Genomic DNA, 14804 nt, shown 5'->3' with positions numbered 1-14804 from the left:
CCTCTCTAACTCACTCTCCTACTTACCACATTAGTCTTTCTAAACCTGATTCTGTATTTATTGTATTTAGAATAATATTAAGTTAACAAAAATTGTTACTGGCAGACTTGGACAAGCAGAACATGGTCTTAAAGATTTTTTCCTCGCCATTTGCTATCCCTCATAATTAGAATGCATGAGGAGAAGAGGATACAAATGCAGAGAAAAAGGTAGAAGGAGTAGGCAGCAAATGAACTTCACTCTGAAATGGACAAAGGGAGGTTGAACATGCACTCACATATACACATATGTTCACACAGTTTGGTATGGAAATCCACCAAATTTAATGGGGAAATAGAGAAGATGAGAGTAGAATTAAGAGGAAGGATAAAAAGGTAGAAGGAATAGCCATAAGCAAAACCAAGTTTCTGATCCTGAAGGGGGAATAAAAGAGGACAAACAACCTCCCTTCAGAAGAACCAGAATCTAAGAGGTATTTCAGATTGCTTCTTAGACAATTGTGGAATGATTGAACAAATTATGGTATATGAGTGGAGTATATATGGTTTAATATAAGAAATGGCAAAAGAGTCAAACCCAGAGAATTCTGGGTAATACTTTGACTACATAATGAGAAGACAGAACTCATCAGAAAATTCTCTGAAAATTCTCTGATGGTACCCCAAAGAGATAATAAGGAAAAAGACTTGTACAAAAATATTTATAGCCGCACTCTTTGTAGTAGCAAAAAATTGGAAAACAAGGGGGTGTCCATTGATTGGGAAATGGATCAATAAATTGTGGTATATGTTGGTGATGGAATATTATTGTGCTGAAAGGAATAAAGAACTGGAGGAACTCCATGTGAACTGAAAAGACATCCACAAACTGATGCAGAGTGAAAGGAGCAAAATCAGTTAAATGTTGTACACAGAGGCTTATACACGGAAACATAACTGAATGTAATGGACTTTTCTACTAGCAGCAATGCAATGACTCAGGACAATCCAGAGGGACTTAGGAGAAAGAATGCTGTCCACATCCAGAGAAAGAACTTGGAAATGGAAATGCAATAGAAAAATATGTGATCAATCACGTAGTGTGATAGGGATATAATTGGGGTTTTGATGTACAAAGATTGCTCTATTGCAGATATGAATAACATGGAAATAGGTTTTGAACAATGATACGTATAACCCAGGGGAATTGCTTGTCGGATTTGGGAGGGTGAAGGAAAGAGAGGTTAGGGGGAGGGGTCATGAATCATGTAACCATAGAAAAATATTCTAAAGAAAAAAAAGAAAGAAAATTCTCCGATGTTGGGAAAAACTGAAGGTAAAAGGAAAAGGAGATGGCAAGATACACTGTTTTCCTATGTTTCTAGTCTGCTTTGCTGAATCTTCATCCAGGTTATTCTTTTTGACCCTTGATGCTCTTCCCTTCTCCCTCTGTACCATGTTACTTGGTGTTCTCATTAACTTTCATCTCTGTGCTGATAATTCTTAAATCTCTTTATCCAGTCTTGACCTTTCTGCTGTCTTCTTCTCTTGTGTCTGTAACTGCCTATTGGACCTCTGGAACTGGATGCCCTGTAGACATCTTGAATTCAACAGATCCCAAACTGAACTTATTATCTTTCCTTCCAAACCCTTCTTTTTTTCTAAATTCCATTACTGGGGAGGGTGACACCATCATGCCAGTAACCCATATTCTCTCTTCTCCCAAAACTCCAGTTGTTCTATATCATTTCCATGTTCCAATATAAAAGTCTCTGGTTTTAAAAACCCTTCATAACCTGGTCCCCACCTACTTTTCTAGTCTTCTTACATCTTGCATCACTTCACTTCACTCCATCTCCATATCCCCCATCCTCTGTTCTCCAATGACCCTGACTCCCCTGCTGTTCCTCACCGAAGACACTCCATCTCCTGACATGGGAATTTACACTGACTGCCCATATGCTTTGAATGTTCCCCCTCATTCATCTCTGCCTGTGAGCTCTAGCTAAAATCCCATTTTCTAAAGGAGAGTTTTAGTCCTCTCTTCATTCTAGTACCTTCCTCCTGAGATTATCTCTACTTTATCCATCTCCAGCTTGTTTTACATGGTTGTTTACATCTCCCCCATTGGACTTGACATCAAGGGCTGTCTTTTTTCTTTCTTTGTATCTCAACCATTAGCACAGTGCCTGGCATACAGTGAGTGCTTCATAAATGTTTTTTGCCTGCCTGAACAGATGCATATTTGCAAAGTGGATTAGTTCAAGAAAGCTTTTGAACTCTTTGAAATAATATTTTTAGAACCAACTGGATAGTAGAAGTCAGAGCACTGGACAAAAAATAAAGGAATCTGGGTTATATTGATTTTGCCACCAACTTGCTATGTGGCTATGAAAAGACAATTTCATCTCTCTGGGTATTGCTTTTCTAATTGGATGAGAAGTTGGAAGAACATTCTTTCTTGTGTTTTCTAAACTAATTACTTTGTTTATGGGGGATCTACCTGGGTGTCATAAGGAGCACAGATATCCAGGAGTTTATACCCTGAAAAGTAGAAATGGTTGGAGTTGAGATGAAGCCACTTACCACATATGTAAAAGATACTTGGCCAGCCCAGGGACTGACAGAGGAATCCACCCACAAATAGGATAATGAAATTTCCCGATGTTATACCTGAGTTGAAGACAAAGTAAGATCTGAGTTCAGGCATTAGAAGTCTGTGAGGGGACAGCTAGGTAGCACAATCGAAAGAGTGCCAGACCTAGAGCTTAGGAGCTCCTGGGTTGAAATCTGGTTTCTGACACTTCCTGGCTATGTGATCCTGGGCAAGTCACTTCATTTCATTTGCCATTCTTACCACTCTTCTGCCTTAAAACCAATACTTAGTATTGATTCTACACCAAAGGGAAAGGGTTAAAGAAGAATAAGTCTTTGTGGTTTTCTGCAGACTAGTAGCACAAGGGAAAGCGTGTTGTTGTGTGCAGATGCAAAGCATGGAATCCCTGCAAAGGTACAGGGAGCCCCTCACCCAAAGTTCTCCAGGGGGGTCCCCTGGAATTCTGGGTGAGGCTCTCCCTGTACCTTTCTGGGTGAGGCTCTCCCTGTACCTTTGCAGGGATTCCATGCTTTGCATCTGCACACAACAGTAAACACCTCACATTTTAATTCTGCACAACATTTAAGGTTAAACAAAAGGGGAGACCACTGTGTCTGCAGCATTCTCACTTTGTGTACCGGTGGCCACTGAGGTCTTTTCTAACTTTTCAGGTGTGTGATTCTATTTCATTTCTGTTCCTATCTTGAAGAATCCTTATTGTGGTGACACTAACTTGGAAGTGGGAATGGTAAAGAGGGATAGGAATGACAGTCCTTACCAGAATAAGCGATGACACTCAGTTGAGTCCGTTCCAGGGGAGGAGCCCATTTTCTCCAGAATGACTGTAGAGGAGAAATGGTCATCCCCTGAAATCAAGGTAGTAAGACATTTTGAACTGTCGATCAAATTGAGGAAGCCTAGTCTATCTTATTCACCAACTTGGAAGGTACCTGGACTAGGCCTTGTACTATCCTTGTGAGTATCAGGTAGGGTAGTCCATGGTCTGCTGCTAGTGGTGTCAAGAGGCTGAGAACTGAAGAGATAAGGAAGGAAAACCCAGCTATCTTCTTTCCACTAAAAACTCCAGCCAAATATCCCCCTGGGATTATGGAAATCAGGGTGCCGTAGATGGAGGAGCTGAGCAGGATGCCCTGGGCCTCTGGGCTCCAGTCATATACCGGAACCTGCAAGATAGAAAACTGACTTCTTAAATGGTCTCCTTGGAGGAGAGACAACAGTTCAGTTAGGGTTTGAGAGAGAATATAGTTTTCCAATTCAACGTGGGCATGTTGGGAGGGAGAAAGGAAAGATAGAGAGGGAGCGAGGGACAGTGAGAGAGGGAGGGAGATGGAGATAGAGAAAAAGAGAGAGAGAAAAGAGAGGGAGAGAGAGAGGGGGGGTGGGAATGGAGGGAGAGAGGAGGAGAGAGAAAGAGGGAGAGAGGAAGACAGAAAAATGGAGAGAAAGAGAGGGAGGAGAGAGTCACAGAGAGAGAGAAAGGGAGAGAAAGAGAGGGAGATAGAGAGAGGGAGGGAGATGGAGACAGAGGGAAAGAGGGAGAGGGGCAGAGAGAGGAGAGACAGAGAATGAAGAGATGGAGACAGAGAAACTAAGAAACAGAAAAAGAGAGGAAGAGGGAGGGAGAGGGTGAGTGAATAGGGAGATGGAGACAGACAGAGTGAGAAAAAGAGAGAAAGTGAGATCCTAGGATTATAAATTTAGATTTTTGAAGGGACCTCAATCCATCAAGTCCAAGCTTCATTTTAGAGATGAAGAAATTGAAGCTGAGAAGGGTTAAATGATTTGCCCAAGGTCACATAGCTTGGATCCTACACCAAGCACAATGCCTGACCCACCTGGCATACTCATCTCACCGATAGCTGAATCTTTTGCCTTATTTGACCAGGAACCAGGCCTCCACACTACTTTTTGCAACTTTTCCCCATGTCCTCTAATACTCCTTTTCTTGTTTTTCAGCTTCCCTTAATGTGCTAACTTGCTGCCCACCCTCCCCAGCACAGTAGAATATCAAGCCCTTGAGTATAGAAACAGACTATTTTGCCTATCTTTGCATCCCTAGTATTTTGCACAGCACTTAGTACCTTAATGTGAGAAATAAATGCTCAGTTCCCTGTAACCCCCTTTCCCCTTCACCACCTGCCATCTAGTTCTGTAGTTGTGGTGTGTATGGATCAGCAGTATTTGGCATCAGCAAAACTGAATTCAAATCATAAGAGTAGTAAGCAGAAGGATGGAGATTCAAACAAAGTGATTTCAGCTGAGTCTTAATTTTTAAAATCTGCATTATAGATTTTCAGAGATATTAGCAATCTCAGTGACTATCTGTTGTTTTTTTCCATCATATCCAACTCTTCATGATTTCATTTGGAGTTTTCTTGTCAGAAATCCTGGAGTGATTTGCCATTTCCTTCTCCAGCTTGTTTTACTCATTTTTATTTTTTTATTAATTATAATTATTATTCCAAACATTTACAAAACCAAACCAAACAACCATTTCCATATATAAAGAAAACGAAGATATTACACAAATGAAATTACAAATCTCCTGTATGTTTAGTTTACTTTTCTTCACTTCTATATCCTGGGTTACATCCACTTGTGTCCTGACCCCTCTGAACCTTCCCTGCCTCACATAGGATATCATCAGGGAGACCAGCATGTTCATGAGTACATTAAGTCTTTCATGTTTTATTTTTCTCTTTGCTTTCCGGAAGTAGTATTCTCAGTTTATTCTTCCTGTATTAGTTCTGTGGCTGGGTCTAATGTTCTCCTAGTTGTATTCATTTCATTGTTTACTATATAGTTCTTTGTGGGTTGTTAAAAAATCAGTCTATTCATTGGTTCCCATAGCACAATAGTATTCCTTCGCAATCATATACCACAATTTGCTCTGTCATTCCCCAATGATAGGCATCCCCTCAGTTTCCAATTCTTTGCCACCACAAAGACAGCTGCTATAGATATTTTGGAACATATGGGTTCTTTTCATCTTCCCCTGATCTTCTTGGAAAAGAGACCCAGCAATGGTATTTCTAGGTCTAAGGATATACACTGCTTTATAACTCTGGGTGTCATTCCAAATTGCTCTCCAAAATGGTTGAGTCAGTTCACAGCTGTACTTGTACCTCCACTGCATTGGTGCCCCCCTTTTTCCATATCCCCTCCAACATTTGTTGCTTTGCACTTTTGTAATTTTAGTCAGTTTGATGGCTGTGAGGTGACATCTCAGAATTGTTTTGGTTTGCATTTCTCTAATCAGTAGTGATTTGGAGCATTTTTTCACATACCTATATATGGCTTTGTTTTCTTCATCTGAAAAATGTCTGTTGTACCTTTTGCCATTTATTAATGGGGGATGACTCTTATTCTGATTATTCTGGCCTGAACTCTGGGAGTGATATGGTACATGGAACTTGGGCGTTATCCCCAAACAGGAATATATTTCAGATAAGACTGAATCAGTAAAGTGACTTCCCCTGTCCAAGTCAATACGTGCAGGCAGGCCAAAAGGAGGAATGATTTCTTTTAAAAGCACCTTGGCGACAAAAGCCGCTGTGGCTCGGGCAGTAGAAATGCTTCCTGCCACCTGGTCAGTTGATCCACTATGTCTCGACAGAATTTATATTGTCCAGCCTTTGGCATTGTTATGAAATCAATTTGCAGGTGCTCAAAAGGTGTGTAAGCCAGAGGACTCTGACTCTCTTTCTCTACCCTTGATGTTTCTGAGGCTCTAGCCTCAAGGAGGCCTCTTTTCTTAGAGGAGGCCTTGTGAGGAGAAGCCTTATTAAATTCACCTCTGTGCCCCTCTGCTGGAGCCTCTAAATTCTGTGTTAGTTAAAATCACCTGGGGTTCTATTTGGAAGGATTGAACCTCAATATAGTGTTTGACAAACTTCTGTGGACCTGTGGGGGTCCTTAAAACTACATTTCCTGTGGTCCAACGGGTTTCATGGGTTTCCGGTTTTGGACGACGTATTAAAGGTGAGGGGCTATTTTAAGTAGGGGGGAGTGACTTGGGACTTCCTCTTGAGTTACCTGAGCTCGAGGAGAGAGGAAGGTAAATGGCTGAGGTGAGGTTTCTTACAGGCGCGTGGTCAGTTTATCTCTATCAGCATGGCTTTTATTAAAATACTATTCTCCCTTTTGATCTCGGCCCTCATCATTTTTAATCATAACAATTCCTACCTGGTTCCGGACTCTGGTCCCGGCCAGAGTTTCTCTCTCTCAATTTCCCTACCTTCAAACTTCCTAATTGTAAATAAAACCTCCATAAAAGTCATCCTGACTTGGATCTATTTTATTTTGAAATCAGGTTAATTGATTTCTGGTGACCATACCTTAAACATCTAGTCTCCCCTCTTACAATTCCAAATTCATTTATCTTTTCTTTCTCTATTTTATTAGTGTAAGCATTTAGAGATACAAATTTTCCTATAATTATTGCTTTTGCTGTATCCCTAGGTCTTGGTATGTCATCTCATTATTAACATTCTCTTTAATGAAATTATTTATTGTGTCAATAATTTGTTCTTTAACCCAGCCATTCTTTAAAATTTAAGTCAGTACCCAATTAGTTTTTACTTTTTGTTTCCATGGTCCCTTATTATATACAATTTTCATTGTGCTATGGTCTGAGAAGGTTGCATTTAATATTTTTGTTGCCTAATATGTCATCAATTTTTGTGAAAGTGCCATGTACTGCTTACTGTACTGCCAAGTATGGCATACTTTTTTCTGTTCCCATTCAGTTCTCTCCAAATATCTATCAAAATCAGTTTATTTAAGATTTCTTTCAACTCCTTGACTTCTTTCTTATTTATTTATTGGTTAGGTTTGTCTAGTTCTAAGAAGAGAAAAATAAAATACCCCACTACTTTAATCTTATCTTTTTCTCATTGTAACTCATTTATTTTTTTCCTTAAAAAATTTGGGTGTCATGGCATTTAGTACATATAAATTTAAAACTGATAATGCTTCCTAGTTTATGGTACCTTTTAAACATAATATATAGTTTCCTCATTTATCTCTTTTGATCATATCTATTTTAGCTTTAACTTTGTCAGAGATCATGATTGCTACATCTGCTTTCTTTGAAATATCAGCTGTGGCATAGCGTATTCTGCTCCAGCCCTTTATTTATTTATTCATTCATTCATTCATTCATTCATTTATTTATCTATCTATTTATTTATTTATTTTAAATTTTAAACCCTTAACTTCTGTGTATTGACTTATAGGTGGAAGATTGGTAAGGGTAGGCAGTGGGGGTCAAGTGACTTGCCCAGGGTCACACAGCTGGGAAGTGTCTGAGGCCGGATTCGAACTTAGGACCGACCTCCTGTCTCTAGGCCTGGCTCTCAATCCACTGAGCTACCCAGCTGCCCCTCCAGCCCTTTATTTTTAATCTATGTGTGTCTTTCATTTTTTCACTGTGTTTCTTGCAAACAACATATTGTTGGGTTTTTATTTTTGATTCATTCTGCTATCCACTTTTTTTTATGTGTGCATGCATTCCATTCATGTTTAATGTCATAATTACTAGTGTGTATTTCCCACCATTCCATTTTTCTTCACTATTTATCCTTCTATTCCTTTCTTTTTGCTGAATCTCTTTTCAGAGTCATCTATCCTAAGAGTTTCTCTCTTATCTCCTCACCTTACCTCCTATTTCTTGATATATATTCCCTTCTTATTATCCCTCCCATTTCTTATCCCTTTGCTCTCTTTTCTCATAATCTATTCTTCCTTCTCTTAGTCTTCTAGCCCCTTACAAGACTTTTCTTTGCTTGATCCCTCCCACATCCTATCTCATTCCCTCTCTTGTACTCTACCCTTATTATTTCTCCGGTTACAAAGTCATTTCTCAGCTGTGTAGTCATTTGTAACTCTTCAATCTGTTATAGTTCCTATTGGGCACCATGTTCTTTCACTTTCTCCTCTCATTATTGCTTACATCCACCCTCTCTTTTCCATTTCTATTCCCAGTGTTCTACTTTTGGCAATCACTTTTTTCCTAGGGACTTATAATAGCTTCTTTGGTCTTCCCTCTGACTGTAGTTTTTTCCCTCCCTCCTCCTTTTCATCCAATATACTCTACCCAGGTAATTCTTGTGATATGTAACCTTGATTATATCATTCCACTACTCAATAATATTTGATGACTCCCCATTCTCTTCTTTTAAAAATAACTTTGATTCTAAGGCAGAAGAGTGGTAAAGGCTAGGCAATTGGAGTTAAGTAACTTGTGCATGGTCACCTAGCTAGGAGTGTCTATGGTCAAATTTGAACCAGGTCCTCTTGACTCCAGGCCTGGAACACCATCCACTGTGTTACCTAGTTGTCCCATCGACATTCTCTTCTGACTATAGGTCATTCCTATTCAAATGGGAACTTTCAAGCCCTCCTGAATCTTGTTCCAAACTATTTTTTCTGCTTTGTATAATAGTGGCATGTAATTTTTATGTCACTAGTTTAAGGATTACAAAAATTTTACAAATATCTCTTTTGATTCTCACAACAACAATGAGAAATAGATGTTATGATTATCCCAGTTTTACAGATGAAGGAACTGAGGTAGAAAGAAGTTAAGCGATTTGCCCAAGGTCACACAGCTAGTGTCCGAGGCCAGATTTTAGCTCCAATCTTTCTCACTCCATATCTAGTGCTTACCCACAGGGCCACCTAGCTGCCCTCCATTATTTCCTAATGTAATCTCTAAGACTCCAGCGATTTTGGACTATCTGCTAACTCTTGAAACTATCTTATGTTTCATGCTTTTGTCCCTTTATTGACAATGTTCTCTATGTCAGAACCTACTCATCCCCAAACCAGTCCATTGACATTGATGGTTCAATTCAAAAACACATTATCCATGAAGCTTTCTCTTATCCTTTTAGCTAGTGATGATCTTTTCCTTTATCAGATGTTACAGAATTTTGAATTCTTACATATTGACATTCTGATTTGTATTTTATTTGTTAATGTATATGGAATCTCCCAGATTCAGAGAACTTTGGATTTAAAAGCTATCTCAGTGTCGACCTACTCTAACACACATGCACAAAGACACACACACACACGTACACACACACAAAATCAATTAGATCAGAAACTGTTTAATAGCAAGGATCTTATATACTTTATTATTAATCTAGTTTCTAAACCAATGTATACATAATTATATTACATTTATCATAATATATTCAACATATGTATCACATAGAGTAGATACAGTAAATGTCTGCGTTTGGATGAATTAAAAAAGTTGAATTTGTTATTAACTTACCTGTGCATTTGTAGCAGCATAAAGATTGGACTGGTTTGACTGGCCTGTGTTGTTCACCATGGCAATGATGGCAATGCTCAGACTGAAAGACTGTGAGGCTGTTAATAGATTGGTGCCATGTATGATAACGGCCAAGCCATATCTTACTGAACAGAACCCTTCAAGAGAGAGACCGAGACAACAATCACCTGAGAGTTATTATGAACAGATTAATTTTCTTTTTACTGAAGCATAAATCGTAAAGTGTCGCTTCTGTAAAAAGGATCATTCTCTTTTCATTTAGATTCACATAATTTTGGGTTGCCATTTGAATAGAAGAGTATTACAGAAAAGGGAAATGAGTTTTGGGTGGTAGAAGTTTTGAAACATGGAATAACAGATAAATGGATATGATCACTGATATAAATAGTGAAGTTAGGATAAAACAAGTATAAGCTTGACTTTGGACATATTGAATTGAGCTGCTATAAAGACATTCCAACAGACTATGCCCAAAGACTGCCTGCCCTTTGATCCAGCCATACCACTGCTGGGTTTGTACCCCAAAGATATAATAGGAAGAATATTTGTACAAAAATATTTATATTATATTTATAAATATAATATTTATAAAATATTTGTAGGCACACTTTTTGTGGTGGCAAAAAACTGAAAAATGAGGCGATGGTCCATCAATTGGGGAATGGCTGAACAAATTATGGTATCTGCTGGTGATGGAATATTATTGTGCTCAAAGGAATAAAGAATTGGAGGAATTCCATGTGAACTGGAATGACCTCCAGGAAGTGATGCAGAATGAAAGGAGCAGAACCAGGAGAACATTGTACACAGAGACTGATACACTGTGATACAATAGAATGTAATGGACTTCTCTGGTAGCAGGACAATTCTGAGATACTCATAGAAAGAACGCTATCCACATCCAGAGAAAGAACTGTGGGAGTAGAAATACAGAAGAAAAATATTTGCTTGATCACATGGATTGATGGGGATATGATTGGGGATGTTGCTTTAAATGATCTCTCTATTGCAAATATTAATAATATGGAAGTAGGTTTGGAACAATGATACTTGTAAAACTCAGTGGAATTGCTCATCAGTTCTGGGAGAGGGAGGGAAAAATATGTAACCATGGACTACATTTGTAACTCTAAATTAAATAAATAAATAAATGAATTTTTAAAGACATTTCAACAGGTGGAAGGGTTATATAGCTGGAGCTTTCCAAGTTAGAAACACATGTCTATTGCCACAGATAAAGGTTAATAGTGAAGTCCAAAGAAATAAAGAAGTTTGGAAAAAGGAGAAAATGTAGAAAGACAAGAGAAGAGGATGAAGGAGAAGACTTTGGAGAAAATTCAAATTAATGGGTTAGAAAGAAGAGGAAGATTCAACAAAAGAGATATATAGGGAGAAATCTAGTAGCCAGGATCAAGAAGTAGCATCAGTGGCATTTGGGAGAACCAGAATTAATATTATCACTGAGTATAAACTACAAACTTTCTCAGTAGATAGAATTTGGGGAACAACTCATAAGCATGATAAAGAGGCAGGATATAAGTAATTATTGGAGACTTTGATTATCTGGACATCTGATGGGACTCTTTCTGTTTGAGCAATGTACTTTGGTTGTTGTTTTTTTTTTTTTTTACTAGCCTTAATAATTGTAATTTCATCTTTCAAGATGTGGAAGAACCAATAAAAGGATCCCCACTTTGAAATGGTCAGTAGATAGGTGAGATATGGGACTGAAGTTTAGGGGAGAGACAGGAGTGAGATTTAATATTGTGTGCCTGGCACCATACTTAGTATTTTGGTAGATATACAAGAAACCATTCAAGTGTAATTCACGTCAACAAATATTTATCGAGCACCTATTATGTGCTAAGCTCTGGGGATACTAAGAAGGAGGGCAGTTTTTGCTTTCAAAGAATTCATAATCTAATGGATAGAGACAACATACAAACAGATATGTGCAAACAGGATAAACTGAAGGTAATCTCAGAGTGGAGGCACTAAGGTTAAGAAGGACAAGGAAACACTTCTTACAGAAGGAGAGACTTTAGCTGAGATTTGTAGTAAGTCGGGGAAACGAAGAAGTAAAAATGAGGAAGAACAGCATTCCAGATATTGGGGACAGTCAATGAAAAAGCTCAGAGATGGGAGATAGAATGTTCTGTTGCAGGAATATTGAAAAACACAGTTACTGAATTGCAGAGTTGCTGGGGAAAAGGGCAATAGTAAGGTTGAAGAAGAATGGAGGAGAAGCTAGGTGGATCATTGAATAGTGTAGGAAAATATAAGTGAGGTAATGGGGTCACCAGGGATATTATAAATTAACTAAGGGGTTTGTGGGAACACACTCTGAGATTTAAGAGAAACTAAAACTGAACATTGAAGACTTGTACAGCTAAGCCACTCCCAACTGAAAAAATAACAGCCAACTGTCACTCTGGCCAAAGGCCTTAAATTCAACTGACAAGGTAACAGGATGAAACTGGGTTTAATTAGGAACAACAAAAGGAGGGGTAGGAATGTCTACTCTAAAACCTTAACACCTAATAGCAAAACCCACAGGGACAGGGAAGGACTTATTCTACTACACTAATCTAGTGATCTAAACTAACAGGGCCCAAGGAGCTATAATGGAGTCTCTGGGTTTCTGCCTCAAACCTGGAACCTGCCAGGCTTGAGTACAGCTAGGGCTTTGTGGCTTTGGGATTCTCACTGCAATCCACTGATGATCTCTGGATGCCCGGAGCTAAAGTTGTCTCAGGTACCAAGTAGAGAAGGCTTTGCTTGAAGCACTGTTCACCGGCTCTCAAACTTCTCCTCCTCCCTTGGCTCTGTAGATTTGTCCTTTTGCTAGATGCCACACTCAGGATCCCAGGGGAAAACAGGAAGCAGGGTGTCCTTTCCTCTGAGGTCTCCCAGGCTGGCAACAGTTTTTACCCACCACTAATGGAGTCCTCACTCAGGGCTAAGTCACCTCTTCCTGCTCCTTCATTCCAACCTGGAATTCCCAGCTCCAGCTCCTTCCTGCTATGTACTTCCTAATCAATACCTAATCAATACCTAATCTAATCTTCCTCACAACAGTAGGGAGATTATAGGGGAAGGGATAGCTAGGTGGCTCAGTAGATAGAGAGCCAGGTCTAGAGATAGGAGGTCCTGGGCCCAAATGTCATCTGAGATGCTGGGCAAATCATAAACCCACTTGCCCGCACCTTACTGCTTTTCCAGCCTTAACCATAATTAGTATACATTCTAAGATAGAAGGAAATTGCTGTGAACCTGAGACTGGGTCAGATTGGCAGCCTGCCAACCATAATCCAGCATCACAGGGGTGGGATCTTCACTTCTGCCTTGAAGCAGATCCTAGAAAGGTTAGAGATAGTTGGGAAGTGGCATGGTGTCCCATACCATACTTAACGTGAAACTGTTATTTGTTCTCTATCATAGCTTCTCTTTCTACTTTACTCCTGATGTCTCTCTTTTAGCTACTTTGTCACCAAGACCCGAGTCTGTGGGCTAGAGAATTTAAGCTCCAGTGTTCTCTCTGCTACCCTTCTAACTCACTAGCTCTCTAGTTAAGTAAATTATAATCAAATCGGTATTTCCACTATTACTGGGAAATCTGTGTCATTCTGAGATTTTATGTCACTACCCCTTTACGTTTGATAAGTAAGTTGCATAGTAAATAGAATGTTGGACTTTGTAGACCGAAGTTCAAATCTTGCCTCAGATATTACTTGTGTGACCACTGGGCAAGTCCCTTAACCTCTTTTTTTTTTAAACCCTTAACTTCTGTGTATTGGCTCCTAGGTGGAAGAGTGGTAAGGGTGGGCAATGGGGGTCAAGTGACTTGCCCAGGGTCACACAGCTGGGAAGTGTCTGAGGCTGGATTTGAACCTAGGACCTCCCATCTCTAGGCCTGGCTCTCAATCCACTGAGCTACCCAGCTTCCCTCCCCCCCCCCCAAAAAAAAACCTCTTTCAACTCCTCATCTCTGAAATGGGGATAATAAACTTGCAAGGCTGTTTTGAGGATCAAATGAGAGGACCTGTATATTGCATTGTGCAAATATTGGTTATTAAGATGATCATTTTCAAAACAAAACACCCCTTCCTGCCCAGGATTCCCCTTAGTGTTTCTCTTTCTCTAATAATCTGTAAGTTCTCTGAGACCAAGGACCATCTTTGATATTGTGTTTGTATCCCTAACACTTATTATCATTTTAGCACTTCCTAGGTAGCAAACACTTAAAGATGTTTTCATTCATTCATTTGTCCATTCATTCATTTAACTGTAAATTCCTTGAGGGCAAGGAGTGTCTCTTCCTCATCTCTGCATCCTCCCTAATACCTGGCACAGTTCCTTGTATTCAGTAAATAATTAATACATTTGTTGAATTGAATTTGAACCAAGTGATCTTCAGGCAATCATGCTTGTGAAGGGAGGATGGAACTTTATGGTACTGTTTGACCTTACTTCTCTCTTTCGGGTGCTGCTGCTCATTTCCTTCCTCTTCCTGTAGATTGGTGTCCTTCTCTGAGATGTTGGCAGTGTTTGAAGAATCCATAAGGCTGGTTTTTTTCCAGGGAGTGGCTTCAGCTTCTGAAAGAACATCCATATGAGGGAATTGATTAGACTAGCAAGTGGTTAATTGTGGGAAATGAGTGAACCCACTAACTCCATCTTGTGTCACAAGTCTGGAGCTAGCTTAGTTCTCTTTATATTCCATTCTAGACCTAGTCCCAATTCTGTCCTGTGAGAAAATTTTATTCCACTGTGGGAATTAGGAGGAAAACTTATTGCATTGTTTGAATCAGCTTTTTATCTGAACCACTTGCTGTTTAGAGACCTTTACCTAAGGACCTAGTTAATGTTGACTGGAAACATAATTAGATGAAAAAATTGATGC

The 14804-nt window shown here is 39.3% G+C and overlaps 1 protein-coding gene across 1 annotated transcript in view; it reads right to left on the bottom strand.

Moving 5' to 3' along the window:
- LOC123240755 (probable small intestine urate exporter) overlaps positions 1-14513 on the bottom strand; it is a 17360-nt gene extending 2847 nt beyond the window's left edge. The window contains exons 1-5 of the mRNA XM_044668467.1: positions 14372-14513; positions 9881-10038; positions 3525-3758; positions 3353-3440; positions 2482-2651 (exon numbers count right to left, since the gene is read on the bottom strand). Of these exons, the coding sequence (XP_044524402.1) occupies positions 2482-2651; positions 3353-3440; positions 3525-3758; positions 9881-10038; positions 14372-14513 (792 nt within the window). The remainder of the gene's footprint in view (positions 1-2481; positions 2652-3352; positions 3441-3524; positions 3759-9880; positions 10039-14371) is intronic.
- Between the last annotated feature and the right edge of the window lie 291 nt (positions 14514-14804).

The sequence above is a fragment of the Gracilinanus agilis genome, chromosome 3 (genome assembly GCF_016433145.1).
Source record: "Gracilinanus agilis isolate LMUSP501 chromosome 3, AgileGrace, whole genome shotgun sequence".
Taxonomy (NCBI): domain Eukaryota; kingdom Metazoa; phylum Chordata; class Mammalia; order Didelphimorphia; family Didelphidae; genus Gracilinanus; species Gracilinanus agilis.
Note: the sequence above shows the minus strand (reverse complement) of the source record. Positions and strands in the feature narration are given on the sequence as shown.